Here is a 22749-nt window from a genome sequence, read left to right as displayed (position 1 = left end):
AATACATTAAATTCAGTAATGTCTCCTGCATCGGCTGCTGCATCAAGTGTTTAATTATTCAGTCAGTCAATTAATGAATCAATCTTGGTTCCTTCAGAGAAGTTGAGAAATGTCCAGCTGTAGGTCGTGTGTGTGTCAGGTTGGCTGCAGTTGTTCACTGAGTGTGATGTAGTTCACCAATGTTTGTCTCTCTCACTTACCATGAAAATGCTTTATTATTCATTTATGCCGTAATTATCAGGATGTGTTTCTGAACTGGACTATATATTTTATTTTCCAGTGAGATCACTTCAGGGGCTAAAAATGAATTGAAAAGGACATTTTTTTATTAGCTTAAGTCTATTAAAGGCTATTAAACAAGCTTATTCAAATCTGTGATTTTCTTTTATAACTCCTCTGAAGCCTTTGGGTAAACTGAAGCCTTTTTATTTAATTTAATGTAACGTCTCCAATGCCTGTTAGCGCTTCTGTACGTCGTCCAGATGACGGCTCAATACAGTGTTTCACTTCTGTTTGCTCAAACACACTTTGGCAAGGAATATCACGGTGCCGGTGCCCCGTTCCTCGAGCTCTGGAGGAAACAAAATAAAACATTCAAATGGAGAAGTAAATGTTTTCAGATGTTTGCTGTGAGATTTTTCCAGGAGATGAGCCTTATCGTATCAAAGCACGGTCGAACTGCGTTTCGCCTTCTGTCACGAGTGTTTAACGCTGGTAATTGTTCTGACAGCGAGTCGATGCGCTCTTTCTGAAAAAGAGGTACGCAGCACAAACAACAGCTCTCGACCTGTGCGCTCGTCTCCGCACTTCATATATTCACGCTTACAGTTGTTCTACAGGCGCAATGCAAACAGCGGCTTTCCCCTCATAAAGCCATGCAAATGTTGAGTTATCGCAGTTCCCGGCTAAGCCCTGTCGAACGTTCCCATTTGGCACGGATCCCTTTCTGTGTGTCTTTCTCATACGGTACAGATGTGAATTTTAAGACCATCTAAGCACTCTTTTGCACAAAGTAAGATGGCGAGCTTTAGTGAGACGTTCCTTTGTTCATTGTTCGGCTAAATTGTCTTGTGATCTGTGATGTATTTTATTGTCGGGATTTCGGCGGCACAAGTAATCCCTACTGCTGCTTTGGTTTTGTGTTTTATTCCGCGTATAAATACAATGGAGAACACTGTTTCGCTTTTTAGACTTGACAAAAACGCACCGAAAGCCTCGTACGCCGCACGCATCCTTATTGTGTGTCAGATATTGTGGAATCACGCAACAAATCCTTCGCAAAACAAAGAGGAACTAGAAAACGCAGCTTTGTCTTTGTCTTGGTTTGCATGTTAAAACAAAAGACACAAGAAGTAGGAGACAAAAGAGAGCAGGCGAGGGAAGAAGCAACGCTGCTGATGTTGATTATGAGATTTACTGAAGCAACGACACCAAAACGAGAGTATCTGAAGCTCTTCCATCGCTCCTGTACACTGTTTGTTTGTGTTAGCCACTGCAAACGCTGTCACCAAGCCGTGTGTGTATGTGTGTGTCTGTATATATATATGTGTGTGTGTGTGTGTGTATATATATATATATATATATATATATATATACAGTCAAACCCAGATTTATTCAGACACCTTGAACATTTCATTCATTAATTCAGTTTATTCACTATAGTTAAAAAAAAAATGATAATAAAATATGACAAGATCTCAGAGTTAAACTGTGTCAGAAAAAATTCATCTTAATTATGTCAGATAACACTTAAGCAAAGCATGGTCAGGTCAAAGTGTCTGAATAATTTTTGTTTCCAAATTTTTATCAATTTTACTGGTAGTCCACTGTATGAAGAATTTTTGGGTATAATATGTCACAGTTTACTTTATTTTGCTATATTCACTTACATAAATGAACTATAGTGTCCTGAACCCACTAGTAAAATATATCAAAAATATCAAAAATGTTATAGAGTGTATATATATATATATATATATATATATGGATAATAATATTTGAATTAAATGTGTATAAATATTATATAAACAATATACATTAATATATTTATATTAATATAAATAATTGTATATATATGAAATGTAATATATATAATATTTACAATAAATGTATATAAATAATATATATATATATATAAATATATGTATATTAATATAAATAAATGTATAAATACATTTAAATAACAATTAAATTAAAATTTTAATATATATATATTTGCATAAAATGTATATAAATATTATATAAACATTATGCATTAATATATTTGTTAATATAAATAATTGTGTATGTGTGTGTGTATATATATATATAATATTTGCATTAAATTTATATAAATATATATTAATATATTTATATTAATATAAATAAATGTATAAATATATTTTAATATAAATAAATGTATAAATATATTTTTATATATATATATGCATTAAATATATATACATATTATATACACATATCATTTCTAATAATATATAAATGTATATGAAATGTAATATATTTATTATATATAATATTTGCATTAAATTTAAATCACACTATATTAAAACTATATTTATATTAATATAAATAGATTTATAAATACATTTTAATATATATATATATATATATATATATATATATATATATATATATATATGCATATATTATATCATATATGCATTAAATTTACATAATAATATACATAAATATATTTATATCAATTTAAATAAATGTATATATGATACATAAATATTTGTAAATGTTACATTTTTTTTTTTTTATTTTACAATTATGTTATTTACTTTATAAATATAAGTATTTGTTAAGAAAAAATTTATTCAATGAATTATTTAAAATAATATAAATAAATGTATGTATAGATAGATAGATAGATAGATAGAAGTGTTACATTTTTTATATTATATTGTGTTAATTACTTAAATTTAAGTGTTTGTTTGTTTGTTTGTTTATCACAGCTCCACAAATGTCAACAAATCTCAGTCCACAATCGTGATTTCAGAGGCGAGGGAACACTGCTGATGTTGATTATGAGATTTACAGACACACCGACACCAATCCACGAGTATCTGAAGCTCTTCGATCGCTCCCGTACGCCGTTCACTCGCGGGGTTTGGCACTGCAAACGCTGTCACCGAGCCAACAAAAAATCTGCAGTGTCTGCCGCATTTCAGCAGCGGAGGCTCCTCTCGAACAAACACACGCACGCAGATCCAGTTCCAACTTTTTCCGCTTGTACATAATTGTTCAACTTTATAACTAATGCCAAAACTGCAACGGCGGCCGGGGTTAATTTTGCGCCACGGCGGACGTGCCAAATTGCCAAATGTATTCAAAGCGACGCAACCCCTGAACGCCACCTCACGTCGCCGACAAACTCAGGTGCATTTCTCCGAGCGCCCGTGTGTGCTTGCCAAGCGCCTCCCCGTGATGTTTTAGGGTTTGGTGATTATATCGATCTGCGTACGGGGCGTTTAATGAGGGCTGTTTTGCACAGGGGGTCTCTGCCTAGAACGCAATCAAGCGCTTTCAAAGGAACTTAGCGAGTGCGTGGCTCCCCCGCTGGCGCGGCAGAATTTTAATGCGACAGTTCAGCTATCGATATCGAAACGCAGGCCGCGCTAGCAGGGTCGTGCTGACGGCGACTCGCGGAGCCATGTGTAAAATTAATTTTTGGTGTGGCACAAAGAGCTTTCCGAAGGAGGACATTGTTTTTAGGGTGTTGTGCATGTGTGTGCGTGTTGTTTTTGACGCCAGCTCCCCGTGGATCCGTGCCGTCTCCTTCTGCACCTTTCAGACTTTGTCGGCACGCTGGCCTGGTGCCCACTGATGTCATGGAAACTGTTGTGTTAGTGCGAGTGATTCATGTCCGTACGGCCTCCCCCACATGCAACGGGCTTTTTTTAACCCTTCCCCCTCACGGACCCTGTTTTAAATAATCATCCCTGGTTTGCGTTTCCACTCAGCCTCGTTGAACTCAAATGGACGTGATGACATGTTTAATTATTGAGGTTAGAGCAGGTTTCTGTTTAGACTGTGTCAGGAAAACATTTAGACTCCCACTCCGAGCACTTTCGTATCTGATGATAACCCGTGCGTTTGAACCGAACGAGTGTGTGTGCCGTTAAAGGGGTTTTGTGTAAGTTTTGGCTTTGAGACATGAAAAGCTCTTTGAGCGCTTCTTTAAAGATGAACTTGGCACGAGAACACAGTGGCACGTCCAACCCCCGAACCTCGACCTTGACCAATCAGGGCTCCCTCTCTCTCTCTCTCTCCGGTCGCCCGTGTGCCAGATTCACTTTCATAATTCTATCAGAGACGCCGCAGCACTCCGGCTCGTCTTCCAAAACCGCTACCTTGTCTTTTTTTCCTCGTCAAACCTCACCGAAACTATTTTAAGCCGATGAGCTGCTAAATGCGTTTTGGCTTTTTCACATTGGAAAAATGTGCTGCATGTCAGGAGCTCCTTCAACCCACTGCAATCTGACATGAACAACATTTAAAATATAACACAGACCAGTTATGTGTGTCTTACTTTCCTGACTGACCTATATGTGTGTGTGTATATATATACATTCAAGAAAATAAAACTAAAAACAAAACAAAACCCAACTTGATGCAAATTCTATGGTACAGTAGTGCTCATAAGATTACTTTATTTAACGTTTGACCTAGAGAAAGAATAACACATTTAATTTGTACAGTATACAAGAACATTTTCTTTCTAGTTAAAACTAGTTAGTTAGATGTGCTGATTACATATTTTTTTTATCATATTGAAATTTTGACATTGAAATTTTGTAATTCATATATATATATATATATATATATATGAATTACAAAATAATAATCAATAAGTTATATATATATGTATAAATAATGTAAATATATATAAAATAGAATTTATATATATTTTTATTTTATTTTATATATATATATATATATATATATATATACTATATATATACACACACACACGCGCGCTCACACACACACACACACATACATATTCATACACACATAATATAAAATATATACATATAAAAATATATAAAATAGAATTAGAAAATGGAATATATACACACACATATACATATATAATAATAACAGTTATATATACATACTTGTGTGTGTGTGTGTGTGTGTGTATGTACAATTCACACAATATAACATACAATAACATATGTGTTTGTATAATGTAAATATATAGAAAAAAGAATATATATATATATATATGTTTCTGTGTGTGTATATAATATATATATATACATTCAAACAGATAAAATATATTTTATATAAAAATATATAAATATAAAATATAATATATAAATATAAAAAATAGATTTAGAAAATGAAATATATATATATATATATATATACATTCATACACACATAATATAAAATAGAATTAGAAAATGAAATATATATACAGACACACACATATATACATATACAATAATAAATTATATATACATGCATATATGTATTTGTATAAATTACAATAATATAACACAAAATTAACGTACATATGTGTGTATAGTGTAAATATATATATAAAATAGAATATATATATACACACACTCACATTCATACACACAGATAATATAAAATAAAATATAATATATAAATATAAAAAATATATAAAATAGAATATATATATATATATACACACACACACACACACACACACACAACCATATATGTATACATTTATATATATATAATTTATATATGTGTGTGTGTATAATGTAAAATATATATAATAGAATTAAAATTCATACACACAGATAATATAAAATATAATATAATATATAAATATAAATATATATATATATATATATATATATATATATACACATACACCCATATATGTATAAATTAATACATATATAATTTATATATGTGTGTGTATAATGTAAATATATATAAAATAGAATAAAAAAAAATATATATATATATATATATGCATTCATACACACAGATAAAAATACAATATTATATCAATAAATATATAAAATATTATTAGAAAATAGAATTATACTATAATATAAAGTAATATAAATATAATATTTACTACATTATTGTGATATTGTGATTCTTTTGTGTGAAATAGAAATATCATCTTGTCCATGCAGATCTGGGCTGTGTTTTATTTTGTCATTATCTCTACTGTAACGTGTTGTTTAAGATACAGTTATTGATTTAATATCTGACATCTCTCATAGCCGCATAACTGAGACTCCAGGAATATTTAGATTAGCTGTCAGACACTATTAGTTCGTGGAAAACCAGCCGAGACAATCAGCGGTTGGAAAAGCACAGAAATCGCTCTTTCTCGCAGTAAATGTGAATGTTTTTGCACCTGCTCTCAGTGTCATATATGGGGCTTTATGATTCTTAAAGCTTCTCGCACAGTACGATTATAAGAAAAGATCTCACTTTATGTGCATCTGAAACTACTTCTGTTTTTAATTAGTTGTCTTCTGTCTGTTTTGATGTTTTACTCTATTAGTAATTAGAGTCTTATACAAGAATTATATTACATAATATCCCAATTATTTATTTACACACACATGTACTCATCTACAGAAGCACAGCTTATATACAGAATTATTTTTTATTAATTTATATTATGCTGTTTTGCACTTTGAGACTAATTATTTTTCCTTCATTTTAGCCTAAACAAAAGCATTAATATGTATGATTTTCGCACATCAAATATGTTGTCAGTGCTCATTTTTGCAGTATTTGGGCTCAGTAAAGCTGCTGGTGTTGCGTGCGGCCCGTGGCTTTGGCTGCGTTTCAGACGCGTCTCTGACGGTTGCGTCTCGGCTGGGTTTCGCCGGGCCTGCGGTCGGGTTTATGTGCTGCGGAGGGTCGGAGATGAAGGGCGGACTCGCTGCGTCTCCCCGGGGCGAGAGAAGCGTCCCTCCCGCCGCCCCGTGAGCGCGGACCACGCATCAAACAGGATTAGAACCAGAGGAAGCCCTGCCACGCTGGAGCCGTTCCATATTTGTTTTCCACGTCGGGATGGGGAGAGCAAAACATTGTGTAGCTTAATTTTCTCCAAAGAAATTGCCTGTCAAGAGACATCATTTCCAAATTATTGTTCATTATAAGCAGCCCTCAGCTGCCTGATAGTGCCGCCGTCTCTTCCTACGGTTATCCGAACTACAGATCCGGATGCCTTCTTTCCCAGTACAACCTAAATGAGTGGCTTTAACAGTTTCAGACCTCTGAAATGATTTGATTTGTGTGGTAGATGGATTTGTCAATGTACAATAACTGCGAGTCGTTTACCTTTAGATGTTTTTTAAATATACTTTTATTCAGCAAGGATTAGTTTCCACAAAAATATGAACTGTTTTCAACATTGCTAATAATCATAAATGTTTCTTGAGCAGCAAATCATCATATTAGAATGATTTCTTAAGGATCATGTGACTCTGAAGACTGGAGTAATGATGCTGAAAATTCAGCTTTGATCACTGGATATAAATTACACTTTACTATATATTCACTTAGAAAACAGCTGTTTTAAATTATAATAATATCTCACAATTTTTAATGTATTTGTGATCAAATAAATGTGGTCTTGGTGAGCAGAAGAGACTCAAAAATCTTACTATACAGTAGTATAGATCTTGACCTTTGACCTTTATCCTCTTTTTAAGTCATTTTGGTGTTTATTTATGATTATATAAATTTAAAACAAGTATTTTATGTTCGGTTAGTACAAATGTGTGATTATTGTAAAATACAAAATCAGCGCATCATATTTATCATGTATACATATTTCAATGTTATTTTTATATATATGTAACTATTATAAGCTGCATTTGGAGTGTTTTTTGGTTTGTCAGAGATATAAATGATTATTTTCCCCCTCAAAAGCAGTTTTTTCAGGCTGACAGAATCAGCGTTCAGCGTTTTATTGAAGGTTGTAGGTTTAGTTTGTGTGTGATGTGACGGAGCAGCTGTCTGATGTTCACGTCCTGTCGATCGCATGTCGCTTTTTTGATGAACTGTTTCAGAAGGTTAAGCACATTTTTTTATCCTGTCTCTCTTCTCTCTTTGTCTCTCTTTCTGTCTTTCTCTCAACCCTGCCCCCCTGAACACTCTGGCACGGATGAATCTGGCATGTGTGTGTGAGAAAGACTGCTGATAACGGCCCGTTTCTGCCTTAATTCTACCTGCTTGATCTCGGTTTTGGCAGCGAGACGGTCTCAGTCGCATGCTTTGTGTCGTAATGATCACTTCTGAATGCAAATCAATGGTTTTTTTGCTGTTTGAGCTGTTTTGGTCGTGTGTTTTTGGCTCCGACGTGATAGATTGAACGTAATCTTCATTTTGTCAACGCGATTTATTAGCGCAATGAAACCCAAACCAGCAAAATATCTCGTGTTTGTGCTTCTCAGCAGTTTTTCCCGAGGAAAACGTATGACGTTTGTGTTTCGCGTAACATGTGCTAACGACAGTGATGATACGCAGCTGGTCCGGAGAAACTCTGGGAAACTCTGAATATAATCCATAATCTGCCGGTGTGGATGAGTCAGAGCGGGTTTGTCTTTGACTAGCTGATGATTATGAGCCAGTTATTATCCATAACAAAACCACTTATTCACGGGGCGCGTGTTCTCCCGTGTAATGAGGGGCTGTCATGCGTGTGCCGAAAACACCCTGTCAAAACCGCAGAGAAACTTCAGCGTGACTCAGAAATCAGCCTGTGCTAAAAGTCAAGAGATCAGAGCAAAACGATATTATTAGCCTTAAAATACCAGCGCAGAAACAAAGACATTATCTAATGAGGGAACATGAGAAACCAGCGGCAGATCTGTGATGTTTAACACCAGAGAAATGAACAAGAACCAAACAAATGTGTCTGTAAAATTTAAGGTCTTAGAAAGTATAACAAAAGTCTCAAATATCAATATGTTAGAGGTCTTAAATTTAGGGACTGAAGTACAGGAATTGAGCTCTAATATGTGATTATTAAGTTATGATATATTTAAAGAAATGTGATCGCTGCACATTTCAAAGTAAAACATCTGATTTCGCTTGACCTCATTCATTTATCGCAGTGGTTCCCAAACTGGGGTACGCGAGGTGATGAAAGGGGGTACGCAAACAAAATGCTGAGTAGTTCACTTAATTCTACTTTAAACTAATATTAAAATCGAGCATGTATTTCTAACTGCCAAAATGCCATAAATCCAGTACATTTAATCAAATTACCTCATCATTTGCAGTCAAAACTGACTGTATCCACATGAGCAGCATGCATATGTAGATTGTGTGCAGAGTCTGCTGCTTTAAATCACGTTAAATTACTCGACAATGCACCTTTGTAAAAGTGGGGATTTAGCACTTACTCACATGATTAATTTCGATTTAAGACTCAAACTTTCTCCGATACAAAAACATACCTTGTGTGAGTTCTTGTATTAATGATGATAACGAGCAAGAATGCAATTGTTCGCAAATATCCACATGACTGCAAACGTGGCAGGTCAAAAAACAAAACGTACATTTTAAACACAGTACTGTCAGTATTTACTCCATTTTGCAATGAAATAATAGTTCTAACGAAAACCACAGCAGAACTACAACACACGTCTGTTTTGCGAACAATTCTGCGACTTTAAACAAATCGTGAGAGTCAGTGATTCAGTGATTCATTCACAGCCACTTGCTTCGTTACTGAATGAATGACTCGATGACTCACTCATAAAAACAGTGACTTGCTGCCACCTACTGGCGGTTTTAGTTTAATATTTAAAAGTTTTACTTAGTTTTACCATCATTGCATATTTCTCTATTATATATTTTTAATTTAAAACATTATTTATTTTATAAAGTTATTCATAAAGGTAAAAATATGCACTGGAAAATCAATTTAGGGGGCAAATATTGTCCCTTAATGGTAAAGGTGTGACTGCAGACTAAGTGGAAGAGAGGGGGTATGCAGAAGGATGGTAATCCCCACTCTAAAAAGTTTGGGAACCACTGATTTATCAGTACAAAAACAAATCAAAATGTACTGAATAAAACATGTCATGAGGTTTGTCAGACTAACTCTTCTGATTTTGATTGAGATTTTGGGCTGTTTTGCTCTTATTTCAGACTAGAGGAAGCAGTTTTTTGTTACACATTATCTTTGCGTCTTTAGATTTCAATTTCAATCCTTATCTTTAAAGGCTGTGAGACAGAAATCGTTACTTCAGCAGATTTACATACACCAAACTTTACAGTTTTTTTTTTAACATCCAATGTTCAGACTTCTGTTGTATGCAAAGGTGTATATATTTAAATAGGGCTGGGTAAAAAAAAAAACGATTTCTCGCTCATTATTACGAACCGATATCAATCGATTAGTCTAGCCTGTTTTCAGTTGGTGAATGAATGGATGTAGAGCGCCTCCCATGAAATAAATCGCAATAAGCTTTATGCTTTCTTACTTTTGATATGAATCAAAGTCTCAGATTTAAAATTATGTCCATTTTATTACGAAATTCAAGAAAATAAACCGTTTTGGCGCTCTTTAATGTGGCGCGTGACATCACTGTATTGCCTCAGTTCAAGAGAAGCGAAAGTGCGAAGAAGCGGGCGTGAACTGATCATCTCCTCCATGAATAAACATGAATGAACATCTGAAGGTATGTTAAAAGATACAGTACAACTTACCGAAATCTGTATCATGTCTCATGTATTCGCTCAATCAGTGTTTCAACCGCGGAAAGACGTCAATAAAACAGCTTGTAAACAATGTCACGTAACGTCACATTTACCTCAGAACAAACATATTCAATGACCATAAACTTGTTAGTCAGCTAGAAAAATGAACTCTACAGAGGAGTATTTTGCTAAATATGTGCACCATATTCATTATAATTTTTGATGTTCTTCAATATTTAATGCATGTTTGAATAAATCTGTCGTTTTTTATGACAGCCACCATTTAAATGGTTATATTTCTAAAAACAAATTGGTGTAGAAATATAATTATGTAATTGTGAAGTTAGTATTATAACTTTATTATTATAAAAACTTCCCTGAGTGTAATTTAAGTGTTTGTAGCCTATACAAATCAGTTAATTTTAACTTTCAATATTATAGTAATATAGTAACTGACTCCCATGTATAGTTTACAGCATTAGTTGAGAGATTATATAAATAATCTGATGTGTGTGTGTATATATATATATATATTCAAAATAATTGATATCGAATCAAAATCGGAATCGAATCACAAGCTTGTAAATCGAAATCGAATCAAATCATGACATTTGTGTTAATACCCAACCCTATATTTAATTAGATGATGCCTCATTTGCATATTTAAACATAACATATCAGAAAACAATTGTCCTAATGTGCTGTGAAAGTATGGTGATATGGATTACATTTTTAGTCTCTTCATCTATATTGTCTTGCCTTTAAGTAACAGAATCTGAGATACATGATTTGTTTTGAGGTTTGTTTTATGTGAACATACTGTATTAATTTTTTTGGTGCAGATCTTAAAGTCGTCATGAAACTTAAGCTACATTCGGCTTTTCTTCCCTATTGTGCCGTATATCTGAGTGAAATGGCTTCTCAAACAAGAACAAATGTAGGGCGGGGCTTGATTTTGTCTGTGAGGAATTGAATGGATGGTTGTGGTTTGCTATTGGTGGATCTCATGTGAGTGACAGGTTGCCCCGCCCTCGTCATCAAAGAAAAGAGGAGATGTCACTGCAAGAGGAAGTTATTCTGATTCAAGATTATGAGGAACATGAATTTAAAGCAATAATGTGCATGGATAAATAATTTATAAACACCGCGATGTTCCATAAAAGATAAGAGCTGAATTTTGATTTCAAAAAGGTCTGGAACAAGCTAAAGAATAAAGTAAAGTAACAGCAAACACAAGACAGGAAGAGCGCGAGCATCTGTGCTCAATGTGTGTGTTTTTCCAGAGTGATGTTCCGTCTGTGGCATTCCTGTCCTATTCCAGCTCTCTTCCGGATTTCATTCCCACTTCCAGTTCCACGGTCCTGTGGATTAGCAGGATTTAGAAAGATGTTTTTCTGAATCCAGCGAAAGCTCAGGACTCAGGAGGAAACACGACCAGTGTTCTCGGAAACTGTTGAACGTCCCAAAGAACAAGACAGATTTATTTCTCCCTCTGTGTTTGTGTGAAATCATTCAGCGTCTGTATGCAGTCATGTGTACAGTATTTACATGATCTTCAGACGATGTTCTTCACGTGTTCTGCTTCATGATTCAGATGAATGCAGCGTGTTTTGTTGTGTGTTTGGACGCGGGTCATGCGTGTGGTAGTGGTTGACCTCTTGTTTGACCTTTGAGGAATCAACGTGTTCTGGGACTCCACCTGGAAAATGTTCAGATCAGAGCAGAGTACAATGATTCCTGTGTGTGTGTGTGTGTGAGTGAGTGTGTGTGTGTGTGTGTGTGTGTATGTGTGTGTGTGATGATATTAGAGTTATAGTGATGATAGTACTGCATGTACTTTATTTTATTCTGTTATTAACATGGTCATTTTTTGAGAGAAAGTGTACATTTTAGTGTAAATTTAGTGAGTTTATAGTAGTAAATGGCTTTATTGTTTTTATCAGATGGGCTGTTGACACATAAAACATCTAAAAACACAACTGCTGAGATTCTCATATTAATTTATGATGATTTTATAGTTATAATGAATGATTGTAGGATGTTTTTTGTTTGGCAGATTTTGAGAGAAAGTAGAAATTGTAGCGTTTGAACATTTATAGTACAGTTAAAAACAACCCAAGTTGGTTTAAATATGGTCAAACCCAGCGTATACCTGCAAACTAGTCGCTTTTCGGCGAAATTTGCTGTTTTGAATCAAAATATGTCATTTATGTGAATCGTGTAGATCCGAAGAGGTTTTTTTTCGGTGGGTGGGGGTGTTCAGGGTGAAATTGCAAGCACAATAAACCTCACAAGAATCGAAAATGGGCTACTTTCTCATAGACTGGAGTGAGATCAGAGACGTCACGTCTCTGTCGCGATCTTTCCTGGCGTTCTGTGGTGCGTGACAGCGCCTCAGTTTAAGCAGAGCGCACAAACCGATCATCTCTTCCACTTCACTAGTTACATGACTTACAACAACCTCTCAATGTATGTTGAAAGATACAGTACAACTTAACAAAATCCGTATCATGTCTCATGTAGTCGCTCAATGAGTGTTTCAACCGCGGAAAGACGTCAATAAAACAGATTGTAAAAAATGTCCCATTTACCTCAGAAAAGCCGCTCAGTGTCCAAAAACAAGTTAATCAGCTACAAAAATGAACTTAGAGAGGAGCATTTTGCTACATTTATGCACTAGGCTATTGCATATCCCTTGTAATTGTAATTAACGTGCTTCAATATTGAATGTATGTTTGAATAAATCCATTTTATGACAGCATTTAAATGTTTATATAGCCTAAAAAACGAGTAGAAGCATAATTATGTCATAAATGCATTATAACGTTATTATAAAAACTTCTTTATGGGTAATTTATTTGTAAGTAGCATACAAATCGATTCATTTTAACCTTTCCCTGTATAGTTTACAGCATTAGTTGAGAGATATTTTTTTCTTTGAGGAAATTTGCCATGTACTTTACCTTATAGGCCCCAAATTAATCAAGATTGAATTAAAGGTAATCAAATTAAAATCAAATCACAATTGCAAAATTGTAAAATTTGTGTCAGTGCCCAGCCCTAGTGTCAATAATTATTATTTTTTTTTTACTTGAAGCAAATGTTTTTTCCATTTATTTTCTTGTCAGAGTGCACCAAAATGTTAAATAATTACATGTTAAAATCACAAAAATTTTCTCATGGAGGAGGATGCCCCCGGACCGCACTACAACTATTTAGTTTGTCACCTTTTTCACCTCTTGTGAGTTTGCAGGTCTGCCCATGATTGGGTTAAATGTTTGACCAACATGCTGGGTAGTTTTATTTAACACAACTATTGTTTAAAAATGACTTTATTTCTTGCTTAAAATGAACCCAAAATATGGTGGAAATTAACATTTATTAATATGTTTAATAAATTTTCACCTTTTGATTATTATTGTTTCCTCTAGTAATTATTGTCTGATTTTTAATTTCCAACTTATTTTGGGTTCATTTTAAGTCAGACATATAGTCATTTTTAAACAATAGTTGGGTTAAATAAAACTGCCCAGCAGGTTGAGTCAAACATTTAACCCAATCGCTGGGTTTGTCTATTTTCAACCCAACTTGGGTTGTTTTTAACCCAGCATTTTTAGTGTAGTAAATAGCTTTGTTGTCTTAATTCAAATGGGCTTTTGACACATAAATCACGACTACTGAAATTGTCTTAATTTATGATGCTTTTAGAGTATTATAATGATGATAATATGTACTTTGTTTTACTCTATGGTTAATTATTTTTTAGCTATAATAGAAATTTTAGTGTTTGCAGTAGTAAATAGCTGTTGTTTTTGTTGGTTTTCATCTGAAAATCATTCATTTTGTTTTACTATATAGTTACTGTGTTACATTTTTGTGATGGATAGCAAAGACTTTAATAGTTGAAATAATGTTTGCATATTGAATAGCACTGTTGTCTTTATTAAAATGGACGTATTTGGACGTTTATACAGCGTAGCGGACGGCTCAGGTTGGTCTGTCAGAAGGAGAACATGAGCAGGCTTCTGTAATTGGGCTCATTTGATTATGACTGGATGAGGTCACAAGACTTTAACAATATTTGCAGTGTGTGTGTGTGTGTTTGGCTGCGCTCCTGCCTGTCCCAGTGCAGCTCAAGGCAGGACGCATTCAAGCATGTTCTTCTATATAATTAACAGCCTGTAGACGAGTGTTTGTGAGACTTTGAGAAGGTCTTTATTCTGCTAATACCAGATTTCACATGCCCGCTTGCCTCTAAAGGAGCCCGAACCGCTCGTCGTCTACTTCCCTGGCGTTTCTTTGTTCTGGCAACATCAGTAAAACAAAACACAAGTCAAACATCTTCATTCTTTCATTTAACACAAACCAGAGCAGATTCTGTTCGTCAAAGCGTCTGATTTCAACCTGCGGAAATAAATAGAGCTTGTGATGTTTGAAGGTCTTGAAAAGCGGCGATTGAAAGCCTCACGCCAGCTGTCCGTGCGGGAATTCACGCGGCCGCCGCTGGCTTTTGCTGTCGTTTCGTCCCATTCTCGCTCGTCCTTTCAGGTTTAAAGGATGTTATTAGAAGATCAACAAATGTTTATGTTTAGATTGAGTTGAGGAGTAATGAATTCATGTGCTAATGATCTGTCCTTCGTCTCTTTAAACAGGTAAAACGGAGCGAGCGTCGTACTCTTACGGACGAGACTCCAGCATTCACGGCTGTCAGGTAAGAAACCCTCAGTGAGAATTGCTCATTAACTGCTCAAGATGTCTCAGATGTTTCTCCTAAAGTAGAAAACACCCGGATAAGTCGCTGGTACGAGTCTGTTTATATTGAGATCTCCTGAGTTTTGATTGCAGGTTTTGTATCTGAGCACAGTTTGAGATCTCTACTGAAACTCACATGTGAGAGGTCTTTTCTCAGGAGAATCATCTGACAAATTGGAAAACCTAGACATTTCATATGTAATATATGTGATTTCCAGGTCTTTAAAAGCCATGGAAATGAATAAAATCATAAAAAAAATTTCTTTGCTGTACATTATACATTTTCGACTAGAAATGTATGAGCACACGCTCTACAAAATATTTTTAAAACCTTATCCAGTTATCAAAAATGACTGGAAGAGTCTTCGATAAAAGTCTTTAATTTAATTTTCTAGGAGAAAATCTTGAGATCCTGATTTTTTCTATGAGAGGAAAAGTTAGCGATGATCAATAGTAATTACAGCAGTTATTGTTGAGTTATTTCCGGCGCTGCATCTTTTTATGTGAAATAAATTTTAAATGTGATATTTTAAGTGAATAGCAGCTGTTGGAGTTTCTGTAGTGGAATAAATAAATAAACAAGCGGTTTGTTTGCATTGCAGCCGGTACCGTTAGCAGATGGCCCTGTAGCACGCTTCTGCTAAAGCACATATATGAACACATACAGCTCTGTGTGTGTGTGTGTGTGTGTGTGTGTGTACGATCTCTCACCAGCCCATCGTGTTTATATTAAGAGACATATGGATGTTCAAACGCCAGATACAACATCAAGAATAGACCTGTTTCAATTTAACCGCTCCATACTGTGTTCATTTATAGTAGTTTGCTTTTTGGAGTCTACTTTTTCATTTTGTGTGTTTTTCATCTTTAACTGAAGGCATTTTATTTACTTCAATATTGTAAAGGGCTGCTTCACAAATGAGGGTCAATTCAAAGCTGGATTTGCACAAAAGATTAACATGACGGCACATGCTAGTGGATGAGTTGAATCAACTCCACAGCAACTACATAAATTTATCCACTAACCATTCAGAAACGTCTAAAAGTTGTAACTTCTTCCTGAGTCTCTCCATCAGTGTCGACTCCGGTTTGAACAATGTAAGGCTGAACACCGTCGTCATTTTGGCTGCGTGAGATTCTCCAGCTTTGTTGTTGTTGAGCGACCGAAGCGTGAGCTGTTAAAGCTCCGCCCTCTTCTGGAAAGCGGAGCTCATTTGCATTTAAAGGGACACACACAAAAACGGCTCACACCCAAATAGGGGCAAATTTGACAAGCTATAATAAATGATCTGTGGGGTATTTTGAGCTGAAACTTCACAGACACATTCTGGAGACACCAGAGACTTCTTGTGAAAGGGGCATTATAGGTCCCCTTTAAAACGTTTATTACCGGTTTTGGTCTACTTCTGTGGGGACGAGACCATATACCAAACATGTATAGTGCTGTATGGTAATTGTTCTGGCTGAATATTTAATTCAAAAGTTGTTGGTCCTTCAAACAAACAGATCAGTGTTCTGAAAGTGTCACAGCGTTTCAATCTTCAGACTTACAGTGACTCTCACTTCTTGTGAGAAAGTGTTTTAACATCCAGAAAATGACACACTTCACATTGAAGTTAGAAGAATGGCAGCCATGGAAACGCGCCTAATTAATCCAGCATGCAAATGCGGTCTGAAGTGATGCGACTGGTGTTAACGTGAGTTTGTGGAAAGTTTTCTCACTCGCCGGGTTTGCGGGTCGCCAGCAGGGTCTTCAGAACTGCGAGCTCGCTCTCGAATTAATCTTTCCTGACAGTTTACAAGACAAACCCATCAGAGGAAGGCGGACCGTCGGGTTGTGAGTGACAGAACGGTGTAACGCATCCGACAGCGTTTATGTCACTTTAAAATACTGTGTCGCTTGGAATTCTGGGAAGGGTGGGTGAATTCGCATGAGGAGGTCCTCATTCCATCTATCCTCTCGATATTGCTTGTAAAATCAGTTTTATAAGAACATCTCTGCAAAAATCTCATTTTTATTCTCTCACCGCTGTCATTGCTGAGCTGAATGTGAGCTGAGGGTCAGAACAGACCGGTTTCTCGTACCTGATCGGACAGATCTGACCTTTGACCCCTGCGTGACCTTGAGGTGGTGCTCCAAACGGAAGCTCACTAGCTAGGGGAGATGTTTCCAGCGCTCTGGGTCGTGACACACACACTCACTCACATTCAGACCAGAGCTAATCCTGAAACCTCGACCGCTGCCAAAAACAGGATTTAGACGTCACAGCGAAGGGTGTGTGTGTGATTTTAGTTTTAGTTAACGATGATAAAGGTTATTATTAAAAGGCTTTAAACACTTCCTCATCAATCATTAAATATGAAATAAAGTGGTGTTTAAAGCCGTCATTATTATTACTACTGCTCTTATTAGGGTTAATAATTAATTCTGAACATCCCTAAAAATAAAATGTCTTTTAAAATATTTAAAATATATTTTATAAAATATAATTAATAATTTTATTTTATTTTGTTGTATTTTATTTTTTATTTTATTATTTTATTGTATTTTGTTTCATTTATTTATTTGTTTTTTGTTTTATATTATTGTTTTATTTTATTTCATTTATTTTATTTTTTAACTATTTTATTTTATTTTGTTATATTTATTTTATTTTTTTAGTTTTTATTTTATTATTTTTTATTACATTTTATTTTATATATATATATATATATATATATAATTTTTTTTTTTTTTTTTTTTTTGCATCATTCAGAATTGAACTGATAATGCCTTTTAAATTCCAGTTCAACTCCTTCATTTGAATTGAGGTTGCAAACAGGATGGAGAATTGCAATTTGAATTTGAAAGTAAAGAAAGTGGAATTAAAAACTAATTTAAATGTAAAGAAATTCAGATAACTCTCATTTTTAACTATAAATGCACAAGACAAACTTTCAATTTTGGCTTAATAAAGAACATTTTAATAATATATTCTGACAGTTTTTATAGGCTTTCAGTAGGCAGAATGCATTACCAGACTTGAATTCCTCTTCCTGTGGGTGTGGCCAGTTCAATTCAGATTGAAAGTGAGCTAATTCGGCAGTGTTTGTCTTTTCACGCGTGATGGTAAGAAAGCACCTAGCAACCACCCGCAGCACCATAGCAACTGCATAGCAACACACTAACATGCAACATTTTAACATTTGGAACACGTTAGCAACTGCACAGCAAAATCTAGTTTATTAATCTAATGGTGGTGGGAACGAAAAACTCTCTCTCACACACACACACACACACACACAGACAGACGGAGGGTCTCAGCTGGTCATATGCTGTAATATAACACGTAAAAATAATAACGGCAAGAAATTATGTACAGAGTCAACATGAATTATTATTGTGTGGTGGTTTATTGTGTGTGTGGATGTAAGTGAGTTACAGTGTGAATATGAGTTAACAGCAACACAAATAAACATATTTCACACACACACACACAGCGGTTGAATCAGAAGGGTTTTATTGCATTGAAGAGATAAAGACGCTCACGGGTCAAATGACAATGTCATTTACGCAATGTGTGTGTTTGTGAGAGAAAGAGTACAGCTGCAGTTGAGTGGTGCTCTGATATGGAAACATCTGTGTGTGTGTGTGTGTGTGTGTGTGTGTGTGTGTGTGTGTGTGTGTGTGTGTGTCCGTTTCCTGTGCAGTCTCAGACTGTCATTGGGTTGCTGGTCAAGGCTACACACACACACACACACACACACACACACACAAACACACACACACATACACACACATTCCTAAGATGTTTCCACAGCAGACGCATCACAAACTCTCCCACACACACACACACACACACACACACACACACACACACACATCGGTGTTGACCAATCCGAAGATAAAATGAAATGCAGATACATTTTGATACGAAATGAAGTAATTAAAAACTAGTAAATGTGAATTTGTTGTTAAATTAGTGAAATATTAACTTAAAATGTAGTTAATTTTCTTTTTTAAATAATCTTTTTTAATAAGTGCTTTGATTGCATTTATTCTAAATATATTCATTTACTTTTTGCATTAATTTTTCATTATAAAATATTTGTAAAAAAAAAAATAGAATAATATACTTTAAAATTATTTATTTTAATTTTATTTTTAGGATTTCATTAATTATTCGCTTCCTATTAACTAATTTTCATTGTTTTTATTTTAAAACTATTTAATTTCATTTTTTATGATTTCAATAGTTATTCGCTTCTCATCAACTCAATTTGATTGTTTAATTTTAAAATAATTTAATTTTACATTTTTATGATTTCATTGGTTATTCACTTTGCATTTTGATTTGTTGTTATTGAAATTTTTTTTTTTTAATTTTTAATTTTTATAATTTCGATAATTATTAGATCCTCATCAATTCATTTAATTTCATTTATTTTTTATTATTGCATTAGTTATTCACTTCTTATCAATTAATTTTGTTTGTTTTATTTTTTAATTATTTAATTAATTTTACATTTTTATGATTTCTGATTGGTCGGCTGGAGCAGTGTGTTGTGATTGGTGTTTGGGAATTGCCCCACCCCTTACCATAACCGCCAGTTTCAAAACTCAACCAGGCCCCGCCCATTTATTTTGCGTATGAATTATTTAAATGAGGAATATTGTGAAGAAAACTCAGGCGTTTCAGGGAGTTCAGAAACACTGACACTGATATAGAGAAGTCTTTTTCATGCTCAAACAGCAACATTAAACATACTAAAGGAAGATGAACATGGAAAAAAGCATGTTCTTATGTTCTTATTGTAAATCTTTCTTGACTTGATCAGTGTCCAGGCTCTCTGTACAGTCTCTACAGGAGTGTTATGCATGTGCGCGTCATTCGCTCTATTTGACTTGCTGTTCACGACTCGTTTATGATTTGATGTTTAACTCGAGATGTTATTTTTTGTTTGAAAAAGCGGTGATTTACACTTATGCATGTGTGTGTGTGTGTGTGTGTGTGATTACTCCTCATGTCTCTCTGATATTTAGCTGCTTGTCTGCTCGAGTACTTTTCTCCTTGTTGCACGTCAAAGTGTTAATTGCCCCTTGTTAAAAGCCCTGCTGTAAAAAGGCCCGTGTGTGTGAGAGTGTGTGTGTGTGTGTCTTCACCTGCCGTCTCTTTGCATCCAATTCCTCTTCCTGTGCTAAAGCTTCGCTAGGTGACGAGAGCCAGAAATCAGTGTGAGGACTCTTACACACACACAAACGCGTGGTTATTTTCAGACTCCGCTAACATCACCTCCACTTTAATGGGTTTACAAATATTCATTTATACCCGCATTTACCTTTTCATTGCATTTTACCTCTCAGATAAATGGCTTTGGATGTCGTCTCTGCTCTCTTCCTGTCTGTTATTGAGGCGTCGTGCCAGCGAGAGTGAGACGGATAAACAGATGCAGACAGGATGAGAGGTGCAGATTTCCTCTCGTTCCTCTCGGCCGCCGGTTCTGGCGCCGATCCGTTTCCGAGGTGTTTGTCTCGCTGCGCTTCCTAAAGGAAAGAGCCTGAGTGTGAAGCGCTCGTCTTTTGACTGGCCGCGTGCTGCGTTCACTTTGACACCGAACGCTGTGTAAGATGTGTCCTGAGCAGAGAGCATTGTGGGATAGGCCTGATCCTTGCTTAGACGTTTCTGTTTCACCGCTCTGGAGATTAATGGAGTACTGTGGCCGTTCAGGATGGAATACTAGCGTACTGCATACTATTTAGAATGTGAAACAGTATGCAAAAATACACATTTCAAATAGTATGCTACAATAATGTCATGTGACATCTATATATTGCATGTTCAGCTAAATATATGTATATATATATTTCCATCCAAATAAGGCGATTTTAAAATGCACTTTGTTTTTGGTGCAGTAGTGCATCACATGAGCGCTGCATGAACTTAAATCATGCATTAACAACGTTCATTCATAATTCTTCTGTTTTGGTATGTTAGAGACCGACAGACATGGTTACCTACCATATATGACACCTGAACTCTTGAGACAATGTGTGTGTGTGTGTGTGTGTGTACAGGTGTTCTGTACTGTGTTCTCATAATTAATGGCTCCTTCCTGAAGACTGGAGGAGACGCTCACATGCATCAGTTTCCTCCTGTGGAGCTCTGATGTGTGTGTGTGTTTTGGGAAGCAATGGAGGGGGATTCAGTTTGGACTGTGTGCATAAAGGTGGATTACTTCACCACACACACACACACACACACACACACACACTCTGCTGTGTCATCACGGCTCCTCGGCAGCAGCTGAGACAGTTCTCTGACCTTTGACCCCCGCGCTGCGGGATGCGCTCATCACTGCCTCATTACTCAATGGTGAGCGTGTGTGTGAGTGTGTGATGATGGCATTCCAGAGCAGTGTGAACACTTCATCATCATGTGACTGGTCAGGATGGAATACTAGCCTGCTGCACACGGCATACTATATACTGCATACTGCTTAAAACATAATAGAAAGTGAAACAGTATACAACAATTTACATTTAAAAAACTTGTGTCCTATGACCTCACTATGTTGCAGATATATATATATGCAACATAGTGAGGTGTTCACTCGATTTGCTAAACCGTGCGGATGTTTTACTATCTCGTTCCCTCGATTTACTAAATAGTGCACACGATTTACTATTTTGTTCCCTCGATTTACTAAATTGTACAGATGTTTTACTATTTCATTCCCTCGATTTCCTAAATAGTGCACACGATTTACTATTTCGTTCTCTCGATTTGCTAAATCATGCGAACGTTGTACTGTTTCGTTCCCTCGATTTGCTAAATTGTACGGATGTTTTACTATCTCGTTCCCTCGATTTACTAAATAGTGCACACGATTTACTATTTTGTTCCCTCGATTTACTAAATTGTACAGATGTTTTACTATTTCATTCCCTCGATTTCCTAAATAGTGCACACGATTTACTATTTCGTTCTCTCGATTTGCTAAATCATGCGAACGTTGTACTGTTTCGTTCCCTCGATTTGCTAAATTGTACAGACATTTTACTATTTTGTTCCCTCAATTTCCTAAATAGTGCACACGATTTACTATTTCGTTCCCTCGATTTGCTAAATTGTACGGATGTTTTACTATTTTGTTCCCGCGATTTCCTAAATTGTGCACATGTTTTACTATTTCGTTCCCTCGATTTGCTAAATCATGCAGACATTTTACTATTTCGTTCCCTCGATTTGCTAAATAGTGCACACGATTTACTATTTCGTTCCCTCGATTTGCTAAATTGTACAGACGTTTTACTATTTCGTTCCCTCGATTTGCTAAATCATG

General features: G+C 35.4%; 1 protein-coding gene across 7 annotated transcripts in view; it reads left to right on the top strand.

Moving 5' to 3' along the window:
* LOC127503615 (transcription factor 4-like) overlaps nucleotides 1-22749 on the top strand; it is a 159391-nt gene that overhangs the window by 59617 nt on the left and 77025 nt on the right. For all 7 annotated transcript variants that reach the window (XM_051877642.1, XM_051877640.1, XM_051877639.1 and 4 more), the window contains one exon: nucleotides 15327-15385. In XM_051877642.1, the coding sequence (XP_051733602.1) occupies nucleotides 15327-15385 (59 nt within the window). The remainder of the gene's footprint in view (nucleotides 1-15326; nucleotides 15386-22749) is intronic.

The sequence above is a fragment of the Ctenopharyngodon idella genome, chromosome 21, assembly GCF_019924925.1.
Source record: "Ctenopharyngodon idella isolate HZGC_01 chromosome 21, HZGC01, whole genome shotgun sequence".
In the NCBI taxonomy this organism is placed as follows: Eukaryota; Metazoa; Chordata; class Actinopteri; order Cypriniformes; family Xenocyprididae; genus Ctenopharyngodon; species Ctenopharyngodon idella.
This window is presented reverse-complemented; position numbering and strand designations above follow the sequence as displayed.